Here is a 13,128-nt window from a genome sequence, read left to right as displayed (position 1 = left end):
TCTTGAAATGGAACCACTAATTTAGCTCCTTTGTGGCACCCTCAGTTTCACCTGTTACTGACACCTGATAAGACTTCAACTTATCTCCTTTTCAATCTTTCTCCTCTCTATCTATTCAATAGGTGATTTTCTTTGGTTATTTAAATATATCAGTATTCCCATTTTACATCAATATTTTATCAAGTGACTTTCTAATAAAATACAATTCTTACCTTCTACTTGTTCATTTAATGGACTTGTCCCTTTCTGATCTGCATTTCCAGATAAATGATCAATGTATGTCTCTGGAAGACTTTCAGAATTACTCTGTTAAAATGGACAACAAAAATGAGTTGTATAAAGATTTCCTAATCCTTTTCTAAGAAAATATCTGAATTTCCTACTTTAGTAGTAATCAGACTCACAAATAAGAAAAACATGTATTGAAAACTGAAACATTTAAACACCTCATATATGCTTTCTAAATTAAGTGTAATGTTTAACCTTCATTTGGCCACTGACTGTAAACTGAACATCAAATGCCAGAGTAAATATTTTCTTGGACAGAACACTGACTTATATGTACATTTCAACAGGAACGAACAAAATACCTAACTCTCCTTTGCATTCCCCACCAAAATAAAAGGATATTAAAAATATGTATTTAAATAAATTCTCTAATAAGTATATTTGCTACAAATTTAAACTGTTCCTAACAGCAGAACCTTTTTCCATGTTAAAATAGGACATTTGACATAGGAAACCTTGGAGTAGATCATGTTGAGTATAAAGAGTACAGTGTGGTAACTGCTGCTTCATTTGGATAAACAAAGGCTTGGAAACTTTATTGACAGGATAATGGTTAAATGCAATGGCAAAGTAAGAAGAACTTTTCTTGAAATTATGTTTAAGTAATAGCAAAAAATTTTAGATATAGGTATGAAACTCTCCAAAAAGTATAATTAGCTTTCATAAGGGAATAATAACATTTATTTATTACCTAAAAGGTACCAGGCACTTATTAAATTTAGTATACCCATTTTCTTTTCTACAAACAACAATAATACCAATGGTTATGACAATGGGGTGGATCTTCCTGCCTCCTGGTCATTCCAAGACATTAGAGTGAAATGATGAACAGGTGGGATCCACGGTTCTGTCTGTCTAGAATGTCTAGAAGGTCTCCAAGACCTTCACACAACTGGTCCTTCTCATCCTTCACTTGGCAGCTCTTGCCACACTCAGAGAGATTGTTTCTGACCAACAACATTCCACTCGCATTCTCATCCCCATCCTAACTGCAAACTCCCCCACTATTCCCTAACCTAACATTTCCATTTTCTTTAAATGAACCACTAACAGTGACTTACAGTGGGTTGTTGTTTCCTTATTTTTCTGCTCTTACCACTACAGCCTAACCCCTCAACTTGTACAGCCTGGTACATAGCTGGTATTCAATAAAAATGTATTTAAGGTCAAAAAACTTAAAATAATCTCACTGAGGGGGCGCCTATATGGCTCAGTCAGTTAAGCAACTGACTGTTGATTTCAGTTCAGTTCATGATCTCAGGGTTGGGAGATTAAGCCCCATGTTGGGCTCTATGCTGAGCATGAAGCCTACTTGGGAATCTCTCTGTCCCTCTTCTTTTGCCCCTCCCCACTCCTCTAACATGCTCTCTCTCTATCTCTAAAAAATAATAACAACAAGCTCCCTGAGAAGGTCTCAAGTACCAAGTTACTATATTAGGTATCTACCCTTGCAGAATGCAAGGGTTAAGGGCATTGATAGCTGTGCAGTCCAAACTCCACATATAACTTTGGATTCCCCCCAAACTTTACTAATCTCCTGTTGAACTTCCTACTTCAAAAGCAATTAGACTTAAAAAATAGCAAAAGTGTATATTAAAAAAATATATTTAAATAGAAGACCTTAGATCTCTAGAGTAGAGATCATTAGATCTCTAGATCTAATCTACTTCTTAATCCTCATTTGACCATTGACTCTGTAAACTGAGCACGGAAGGTCAGAGTAAATTATAACCTAATGCTGACCTTACCAATAACGTAAAGTCAATTAACACATTTTGTATGTCCTATATATTATATACTGTATTCCTACAATATAAACTAAAGAAAAGGTTATTAAGAAAATCATAAGGAAGAGAAAATACATTAACAGTACTGTACTGTATCAAAAAAAAATCTGAGTGTAAGTGGACAAACAATTCAAACCCATCTTGGTCAAGGGTCAACTGTATACCTACACAACGTCACTGAAATTTAACACAGCCCAAATTAGAAATTCACCTGCCCACTCTAACTTTCCCCTTCTTTTCTTGACACTACTGCCATTTATTTTATTGCCCTTCAGAAATCTTCACATTTCAAAAAAGGGTCCTCGATATTTAGTAAATCACTAAATACTGCTGTGATCATTTTTGTCTTGTATTTCTATAGTGCCCTTAACAGTTTACAAAGTGTTTTCACCTTTGTTCATTACACATACCTGAGAGGTAGGTATTAGAATCATTTTTATGAATGACGTCTGTGACATTCAAACAGGTTAAACAAGTTTTTCTGGGATCCCACAGATACCAAGTGACAGAACCTGGATGCCACCGTAACTTTTGACTTCAAACACGGTGCTTGCAGCGCTGTGTAGCACCTACCTGTGCTAAGAGATCAGGCCCTTCCATAGTCTGTCACCTTAGAAAAGGTCATCATTACCTTACACTTATGTTTTTACTAGTATGGCTACCACAAAGATACTCAAGGCATACTGTTTTAACTATCCGAAAGAGTTTTTACCTATTGAAAGCACCACTAAACCAGGGATGCCTGGGCATTTCTGGGATCTAGCCCCATATGACAGTGGGGAGCCTGCTTCTCCCTCGCCCTCTGTCCCTCCCCACCGCTCATGCTCCCTTTTTCTCTCAAATAAATAAATAAAATCTTTTAAAAAATAAATAAAACACCACTAAACCAGTGGTAATAATACCACTAATACCATTATATTATTATAATTTTTATTATAATCCCAATGCTCCTTGTAAATCTACATAACAATCCAAATATAATAGTTTCAGGGCCTCCCCATGGTTCAGTTGAGCTCTGTGCTCAAACTGGAGTCTGCTTCAGATTCTCCCTCTCCCTCCCACTCACTCACTCTCTCTTTCAACTACATAGATACACAAAATATTTTTAAAATATACATATGCATATACATACATACAGATAGATAGATAGATAGATAGATACACTTTCAAGTCCCAGGCATTATCTTTTCAAATTCCAACTTGTAAAACACTAAAACCCAAACTCTTTCTAGATCTCATTAGGAGTTTTGCACATCCATATACACCACAGAATCATATGTCTGGCCATAAGCTGGCCTGGAGTAATTCTTTGGTTATTTAGATAACTTAATTTCAAAACACAAGCTAATTCCTTATCACGTCTAAGCCTCTGTTTTCTGCAATAATATTACACAGCTTTCATTAGGTTAAGTTTGTAAATTAATAGAACTGTATTATGCTGGATTATTATATTTAGCCCATAAATATTTTATCAATTACAGGTAAAAAGTATAAGGAAATAGTTTTTATGGGCAAATGCAGAGATGAGAGAGTAAAGTCTAAGCATCCCTTTTACATTTTAAAATCACTCCTTGGTTTTATTTTAAAATAATAATAAAACAGTACCTCAGAATCCCAAGGTGATTCTTCATTTTGTTCTGTGAATCCTAATGCTGACAGCATAACTATAAAATAGTCACAGATACATTAATGAGAACACGTATTATGAATTTTAAACGTATATACAAGCCTATCCCCCCTTCATGAATACTTCAATAAAATAAAAGTAAAAGCAGTAAAGATTTTCAGAGGGTTGAAGAATTTTCAGGAAGAAAAAGCTGGTATACTTAAAAAGAAAGACAGCAAAAAGAAAACAAAAAATATCTTAATGAAACGGGTAACATAACTGGATCTACATACTGTGATTTTTTTTATACTAGCATTTAAGCCTAGAAAAAAATTCATGGATGTTCACTAACTTACCATGTCTATCATTTTTATCTGCCCTGTCAGCAGAAGTCAAACAGTCATTAACTGTTTGCTCTTGTGGAACACTTTCAGTAATACCATCGTCCTTTGTTCCAATTGCTGGCTGCTCCTCTCCTTCCTATAAAAACAACACCAAACAAAAACCAGACTTCAGAAAACATCACATCAATTCATGTGCTCACTCACTCAGAAAGACAAATGCATCCATCAAGTCATAGGCATTATCCTGGGAGAAGCTGGAAATATAAATCAAAGAGACTGCCATATAGACTAGTAGGGGTAGAGATGGACAAAAACAAGAACAGAAGAGTATCATTTACTAGTTCTACAGGTGAAGTGACTAAAGCACAGTGAAGGCACAAAGGGGAAAACAGTTGTATATGGGAAGCTCAGAGAATATTGCAAAGGTAGGGCTGTATCTTGAGAGAGAGACTACATAAAGACGGTGTGAAGGGCATTCCAGAAAAGGTAGAATGAGCAAAAGGATGACGAATAGAATAACATAGTAAGTGACGATAGCTACAGAAGGTGGCAAAACTGGAACATGATTTTTGGGAGTGGGATAGAGAGATAGAATTGGAAAACCAGGACTGAAACAAAAAAAAACCAGGGTAAGTGTCATGCTGGAATATGAACTTTCTCCTTCAGGTAATGGGTATCCACTAAAAAAGCAGAGGAGTTACATCACCACAAATATATTCTAGAAAGGTCACTCTGACAGCAATGTAGAGATGAACATAAAGGAACCCAAGGGGCACCTGGGTGGCTCAGTGGGTTAAGCCTCTGCCTTCGGCTCAGGTCATGATCCCGGGATTCTGGGATAGAGCCCTGCATTGGGCTCTCTGCTCAGCGGGGAGCCTGCTTCCTCCTCTCTCTCTGCCTGCCTCTCTGCCTACTTGTGATCTGTCAAATAAATAAATAAAATCTTAAAAAAAAAAAAAAAAAAAAGGAACCCAAGCCAGAAGAGGATTTCAAAATTATAGGTGAGAGAGGGAATTATAGTAAGATAATGAAAAATGGGAAGCAGGTACAAAATAATGAATGCAGAGAGTGACCGAATATGGTGACTTTTTTCTTCTTAATATTTTTTAAAGGTTTTATATTTATTTGTCAGAGAGAGAGAGAGCACAAGCAAGAAGAGCGGCAGGCAGAGAGAGAAGCAGACTCCTCGCTGAGAAAGGAGCCCAACGAGGGACTCAAGCCGAGAACCCTGGGATCCTGACCTGAGCTGAAGGCAGACGCTTAACCGACTGAATCACCCAGGTGCCCCGTTTTCTAATTTAAATTCAATTAATTAACATATAATGTATTATTGGTTTCAGAGGTAGAGATGTGATTATTTTTTTCTAAAGATTTAATTTATTTATATTTAGAAGGAGAGGGTGTGTGCATGCAGGTGGAGGGGCAGAGGGAGAGGAAGAGAGAGAATCCTCAAGTAGACTCCCCCTCCCTCAGTATGGGGCCCGACCCGGGGCTTCATACCAGGACCCTGAGATCATGACCTGAGCAACACCAACAGTCGGATGCTTAACTGAGCAAACCACCCAAGTGCCGCGGGATGTAGTAATTTCAGGGAAGTTTGGAGTCCAGGATTTTTCCTACTTCAGTGTTTCAGTGGTATTATCTACTAGGATGGGGAAAACAAATGACAGAGCAGATTACAAAAAGGGAAGAAGAAAGGGTCAGAAACAATGTCTTCAATCTGGACATAGCAAATTTGAAGCACCCAGGAGACTTTTTTTTTTTTTTTAAAGATTTTATTTATTTATTTGTCAGAGACAGGGAGTACAAGTAGAGGGAGGGGCAGGCAGAGGGAGAAGCAGGCTCCCCACGGAACAAGAAGCCCAATGCAGGACTCAATCGCAGCACCCTGGGATCATGACCTGAACCAAAGATAGATGCTTAACTGACTGAGCCACCCAGACATCCCGAAGCACCCAGAAGACTTATGAAGAAAGTTCTAGACAAATACATTTGGAGTAGGAAAACTGACATTACTCATGATGTTAAAAAGATAAATATCGGGTGCCTGGGTGGCTCAGTGGGTTGAGCCTCTGCCTTCAGCTCAGGTCATGATCTCAGGGTCCTAGGATCGAGCCCTGCATCTGGCTCTCTGCTCAGTGGGGAACCTGCTTTCCTCCCTCTCTCTCTGCCTGCCTCTCTGCCTCCTTGTGATCTGTCAAATAAAACCATAAAAATCTTAAAAAAAAGATAAATATATATACTAAATATAGATATACTAAAATATACCAACCTGATATAATTAAATAATGTAAACCTACACAGAACTCTTGAAATTTTCAGAATAAAAATATAAGCAGGGGGGGGAACCATGGGATTTAATATTTCAATTATATACTTCAACATTAGTTTCAAGGATAGAAAATTATTTTTAATAATAGGCAAGTTAACGGGCACCTGGGTGGCTAGGTTGGTTAAGCATCTGACCCTTGATTTTGGCTCAGGTGATGATCTCAAGTTGGTGAGAATGAGTCCCACATCTCGCTCCTGCTCAGCAGGGAGTCTGCTTCTGTCCCTCTCTCTTCCTCTCCCTCTGTCCCTCCTCCCCCCAACTCTCTCTCTCCCTTGCTCTGAAATAAATAAATCTTTAGAAAAAAAAAATATAAGCAAGATTCGTTTCTGTAATCAATACCATTTTTAAGATTAATAAAGATTTAGCTGCAAAACACCAATTCAAGATTATCATAAGAATACTCATTTTTAAAAATTAATCTTAGAAGATTTAAATTATATAAGAGAAATATGGGATTTTAGAATTCTGAGGCATTTTTAAGTACTACTATGATGTATGAGAAAAATATAAAACTCTATTTTAAAATTCACATGGTTTTCTTATTCCATGGTGAACAGCGTATTTCACCAGTAGTTAAGGACCAGAGAAAGAATCTAGTATTAAAAAATAATCATGATCATCCAAGTCGAAGCTTTTTTTTTTTTTAAAGATTTTATTTATTTGTCAGAGAGAGAGGGAGAGCGAGCGAGCACAGGCAGACAGAGTGGCAGGCAGAGGCAGAGGGAGAAGCAGGCTCCCCGCCAAGCAAGGAGCCCGATGTGGGACTCGATCCCAGGACGCTGGGATCATGACCTGAGCCGAAGGCAGCTGCTTAACCAACTGAGCCACCCAGGCATCCCGAAGTCGAAGCTTTTAAAGTCTCCAAATATATGTGTCATTATCAAGCAGGACCCAACAGTCACATGAGGAAAGAAGAAAGGGACAAAAATAAATAAATAAATAAAATCACCAGTATTTCTGAGTTTCAGATATGAAAGAATTCACATGTTAAATTTAACAACTATGGGAGCTCCTGGCTGGCTCAGTGGGAAGAGGGTGTGACTCTTGATCTCAGGGTTGTGAGTTCAAGCCCCATGCTGGGTATAGAGAAAACTTAAAATTTTTTAAATTTAAAAAGAACCCCCCAAAACTAATAGCTATGAATACTAAAGTTTCCTGATAATATGAAATGTATCCACTATTGGAGATATTTGAAAAAGTAAAAATCATCTTCCAGAAATAACTCTGTATACTCTGTTAGCAACCTTTCCTTCCTTATGATTCTATAATGACAACTAGTTCATATTAGGGAAAAACCATAAATTGTGAGTTCATTCATTTGATGTGTGTGTATGTATCTATAATATGCAGATACAATTAAAAATAAATCAGAATCAAGAAACAAGATGTTAGGGGCACCTGGGTGGCTTAGTGGGTTAAAGCCTATGCCTTCAGCTCAGGTCATGATCCCAGGGTCCCAGAATCGAGCCCCACATCAGGCTCTTTGCTGAGCAGGGAGCCTGCTTCCCCCCACTCCTCTCTCTGCCTGCCTCTCGGCCTACCTGTGATCTCTGTCTGTCAAATAAATAAATAAAATCTTAAAAAAAAAAAAAAGAAACAAAATTTTATATTTTTTCTTTAAGAGTATTGCAGCTTAAAATTTGTTTCATTTAATGGATAAAGATTAAGAACCTAACTTACATAGTCATAAATTTCAGTTTTAAGTAATGAAAAGACTATATAAGGTGTTTACTTATCTCCTCTCTTTATTCTCAAAAAGATCTAAAACTTACCAAGATTATACCACACAGTAAATAAATTAGAAACCACAAGAAAGAGCACCTGGTTGGCTCAGTTGGTAAAGCATCTACCTTCAGCTCAGGTCATGATCCCAGGGTCCTGGGATCGAGTCCTGCATCAGGCTCCCTGCTCAGTAGGGAGTCTGCTTCTCCACTGCCCCTCCCCCTGCTTTTATACTCTGTCTCTCACACACACACAGAAAAATAAATAAAATCTTAAAAAACAAAAAACAAAAAACAAAAACAAGATAATGGCCAAAATTCAAAATTCATAATAAATCTGATTAAGGCCTAAAACAGATTTCATTTTGCATTATCTATAAACACAGGTTTTTGCTAAATGAAATATACAATATCACACTTTATCAACTTAAAAGTTGATTTTCTTCCACTTCTTCATAGAAATAAGCTGTAAGTCATTCAGAGGAGTCTGAGCATTTTTTTTATTACCTGACTTTATTTTCTTAATTTGCACTTGAAATAATTTCTACCATATTTTATAATGTAGAGTATCTGCTCTCCTGTAGCCCCACTGCTATTGTTTTTATAATAATCTCTCTCCACTCTGCAAGCTTTACATTCATCTCGCCCTTCTTAAATGAATTCTTTGCCTTCACCTCCTCCCTCATCTTCACATCCATCTACAGAGGCTCTTTCCAGTTGCTCTCTAATTCTTTCCTTCCATAAGGGCATACCTAAGAACCGTTCACTCCCACCAACCTTTATAAATCTCAATCCAATGACCTCTCTACCATTATGACACTGTTTTCTCTTATGATCTTGAGGACTTCCATTTCTTCCTAAGATTCTTTTCATTATGAGGATCAAGAGGATGAAATATGAAAAAAACATAGGGAAACAGTTTAAAATGAAACAACTTACCTTTGTGAGACCAAGGCCTAACAATGTGAAAGGAGGTTTTAGAATAGAATCAGGTGATGGCAAAGCAGGAGGAGAAGAGTCACAGACGTTGACGGATGGTTTGGAAGGAACGCCAACCATATCTTCACATTTGTTATCAAAACTCTCATCCTCAAATAACGTTTTATCTCCCGGTGATACAAGGCCAAGTTTTGTTTCCACTTAGTAAAAAACAAAATAAAGAGTACATGAAAACATCTGTAATTTCGAATTACTAACACAAGAACAGACAAAAATCAGTGAATAATACAAGTCTTCAAACGGCTTACAGTTCTTGAAACGCTGAGAAACATTCATTAGTTTTCTTAAGTTTGGTTTTGAGGTATTCTAGAAAAAAAATTAATAGTATTAAGGATTACAAATAACACATTTGGTAAAATAATTATAATATTCACCATTGTCAAATGAGCACCATTACACAAAGAACATGGGTTTTGGAATCATTCAAATGTAGATTCAAATCTCAGTTCTGCCATTTACTAGGCTATTTTTCCCATGGGGTGAGGACTATGAGAGATGTGTGTGTTCCAAAATTCATTGTTTATGCACCACACCCAGTGCTCCATGCAATACGTGCCCTCCTTAATACCCACCACCAGGCTCAACCAACACCCCACCCCCCTCCCCTCCAAAACCCTCAGTTTGTTTTTCAAGAGTCCACCGCTCTCATGGTTTGTCTCCTCCTATTTCCCCCAACCCACTTCTCCTCTCCATCTCCCAATGTCCTCCGTGTTATTCCTTGTGCTCCACAAGTAAGTGAAACCATATGATAATTGACTCTCTCTGCTTGGTTTATTTGACTCAGCATAATCTCCTTCAGTCCCGTCCATGTTGATACAAAAGCTGGGTATTCATCCTTCCTGATGGAGGCATAATACTCCATTGCATATATGGACCATATCTTCTTTATCCATTTGTCTACTGAAGGGCATCTTGGTTCTTACCAGTTTGTCGACTGTGGCCATTGCTGCTACAAACATTGGGGTAGAGATGGCTCTTTTTTTCACTACATCTGTATCTTTGGAGTAAATACCCAGTAGTGCAATTGCAGGGTCATAGGGTAGCACTGTTTTCCAAAGTGGCTGCACCAACTTGCATTCCCACCAACACTGTAAGAAGGTTCCCCTTTCTCCACGTCCTCTCCAACACTTGTTGTTTACTGTCTTGTTGATTTTGGCCATTCTAACTGGTGTAAGGTGGTATCTCAATGGTTTTTGCTTTGAATCTCTCTAATGACTAATGATGATGAACACATGATACTGGCACAAAAAAAGACACATAGACCAGTGAAACAGAATAGAATCCATATATGGACCCTCAACTCTATGGTCAAATAATCTTCAACGAAGCAGGAAAAAAAAATACAGGAGAAAAAAGGACAGTCTCTCTATCTAAAATTCTAAGCTCACAATTAGAGGATAGTAAAAAATATACTGTAACCTTCTTTCTTATTTATTTATTTCCTCAACATAATTCATTTGCACTTATAAATCCTAAACATGAAAAGGGAATATAAATTTTTAAATTATGTATTTAAAAAATTTTTATATTTAATGATGACATATTATGCACATTACATTACTTATAACTTTCCATTATACAGAATTCCATCTGTCTGCTCCTTAATTCACATTCAAAAAATATTAAAATTGCTTCTTCAGGCAAGGTTTCATTCTAGGTTTTCCAGGAGACACACCATTATGTTTCCTAACATCCGATAGCTTACAATGATGCAGGAGCTTTAACATGAATACTTAAATAAATATAAAGTGACTGAAAGTTTAAATCTTAGAATCTGATACAAAGATTATGAGTAGATATTTTTAAAAACTATAATATAAAAGATTTCTGAAATTAGACATTTTACCATATGGGTATGAAAAGCCTCTGCTTCTAGTGTTATTATTTTAGTCAAAACATGTATTCTTCATTTAGATAAAAAGTTTTAACTATGCTCTTTATGGAGTTATTTTGAAAACACAGTAGAATGCCTTGCAATATAAATTTTGAGAAATAATTTAAATTTCTGAATTTCCAATCTTATTTTGGCCTAAATGTAGAACAAGGGATAGAAATAGTGAAAAAAAAAATCTTCTTTCATAAAACTATATGCTACCAAAATAAAAAATGTCCAAGAAAAAACAATCTGTAATAAATAACTGGGTCCACTAAAGATTCATTTAGGCATGAGTATTATAAAAGTCATGCTAGAAGAAAAGAAAGAGAGAGATAAAGAGAAAAAGAGAAAGGAAAAGAAAAGAAAGAAAAGTCATGATAAGATAATTTAAAACTCACAGTAAGAATCCTTATCCTTGACCAAATGTCATATTTCCTCCATCATGGGAAAGCTTTTCCCAATATAATTTTCCTGTCATTATATATTTCCAGCCCATTTTTTTCTACCTTTGGTACTTAACAAGGTTAAAAAAAAAAAAATTCAACTTCTCATATTTCTATAAAATGGTTTGTTCTGACCAACTTTCCACTTCAAACATAAAATGATGATAGGAGGCCACTGCTAAATTTTAAGAGTAAATAATACACAAAACTAAATTCAGAGCAGGAAAATTAATTTCACAAGAGAGTACATTACCTTCATATTCAAACTTAAGTCTTCATCATCTGATGTAGGCCATGAAGCATTATCATCACCAGGTTTAACGGAAATACTTTAGAGCAAGAATACACAACAAAAACAAGTTAATGAAAAAGAAAAATCGAGTGAAAGGTCATCTATTTATTTATTGAATGAAGTTTCTTGATGTAATTGAACTTTGGCCTCTGTTTTTGTTATTAAAGTTTTATTTTAATCCCAGTAACATTAACACACAGTGCTGTATTAGTTTCATGTATACAATATAATGATTTGGTAATTCCATCACCCAGTGCTCATCACGACAAGTGCATTCCTTAACCCTTAGCTCCTATTTCACCTGTTCCCCCACCCATCTCCCCTCTGATAACCATCAACTTGTTCTCTAGGGTTAAGAGTCAGTTTCTTGGTTGTCTGTCTCTCATTTTTTGTTGTTTTTTTCTTTGCTCATTTCTATTGTTTCTTAAATTCTACATATGAGTGAAATCATATGGTATTTGTCTTTCTCTGACAACTCCACTTAGCACAATACTCTCTCGTTCCCTCCATTTCACTACAAATGGCAAAATTTCATTCTTTCCTATGGCTGAATATTCAATTGTATATATATATGCCACTTCTTCTTTATCCATTCATCTATCAATGGACACTCGGGCTGACTATTGTAACTAATGCTGTAGTAACCACAGGGGTACTTGTATCCATTCAAATTGGTATTTTCGTATTTTGGGGGGTAAATACCCAATAGTGTGATTACTGGATTGTAGGGTAGTTCAGTTTTTACCTTTCGGAGGAAACTCCATACTGTTTCCACAGTGGCTGCATTAGTTTGCATTCCCACCAATAATCCAAGAGGATTCCTTTTTCTCCACATACTTGCCAACATTATTACTTATGTTTTTTATTTTAGCCAATCCGACAGGTGTGCAGTGGTATCTCATTGTAGTTTTGATTTCCATTTGCCTGATGATGAGTGATGCTGAGTATATTCTTAGGTGCCTGTTGGTCATCTGTATGTTTTCTTTGGAAAAATGTCTGTTCGTGTCTTCTGATCATTTTTAAATTGGGTTGTGTTTTGGGTGCTGAGTTCTATCAATTCTTTATATTTGTATACTAACCCTTTACTGGCTATGTCATTTGCAAATATCTGCTCCTATTCCATAGGTTGCCTTTTCGTTGTGTGGATTGATTCCTTCACTGTGCAAAAGCTTTTGATTTTGATGTAGTCCCAACAGTTTGTTTTTGCTTTTACTGCTCCTGAGGCAAGAGCAGTAAAAGCAAAAATAAACAGAAACAGACCCAGAAATACAGAGAATTCTGTATCGCCAGAAGGGAAGGGGGTCAGGGATGGACAAAATGGGCAAAGGGAAATGGGGGGTTCAGGATTCCAGTTACAGTAAGTCACAGGGATACAAGTACAGCATAGGGAATACAGTCAACGGTACTGTAATAGCATCATGCAGTAAGAGATAGTAGCTA

General features: G+C 36.6%; 1 protein-coding gene across 12 annotated transcripts in view; it reads right to left on the bottom strand.

Moving 5' to 3' along the window:
• ANKRD26 (ankyrin repeat domain containing 26) overlaps positions 1–13,128 on the bottom strand; it is a 140,555-nt gene that overhangs the window by 104,760 nt on the left and 22,667 nt on the right. For 8 of the 12 annotated variants that reach the window (XR_007129669.1, XM_047743302.1, XM_047743308.1 and 5 more), the window contains exons 8-13: positions 11,650–11,725; positions 9,326–9,383; positions 9,018–9,217; positions 4,038–4,161; positions 3,681–3,739; positions 213–306 (exon numbers count right to left, since the gene is read on the bottom strand). The exons of 3 other annotated variants lie outside the window; for them this stretch is intronic. Coding sequence is in view for 7 of the 9 variants with exons in the window: in XM_047743302.1 (XP_047599258.1) it covers positions 213–306; positions 3,681–3,739; positions 4,038–4,161; positions 9,018–9,217; positions 9,326–9,383; positions 11,650–11,725 (611 nt within the window). In the remaining 2 variants the exon portion in view is untranslated. Of the gene's footprint in view, positions 1–212; positions 307–3,680; positions 3,740–4,037; positions 4,162–9,017; positions 9,218–9,325; positions 9,384–11,649; positions 11,726–13,128 lie in introns of those variants that run through there. One more of the 12 variants, XR_007129670.1, reaches the window with a different exon arrangement.

Source organism: Lutra lutra, chromosome 8 (genome assembly GCF_902655055.1).
Source record: "Lutra lutra chromosome 8, mLutLut1.2, whole genome shotgun sequence".
Lineage (NCBI taxonomy): Eukaryota > Metazoa > Chordata > Mammalia > Carnivora > Mustelidae > Lutra > Lutra lutra.
The sequence above is the reverse complement of the archived record's forward strand: the minus strand, read 5'-3'. Positions and strand labels throughout refer to the sequence as shown.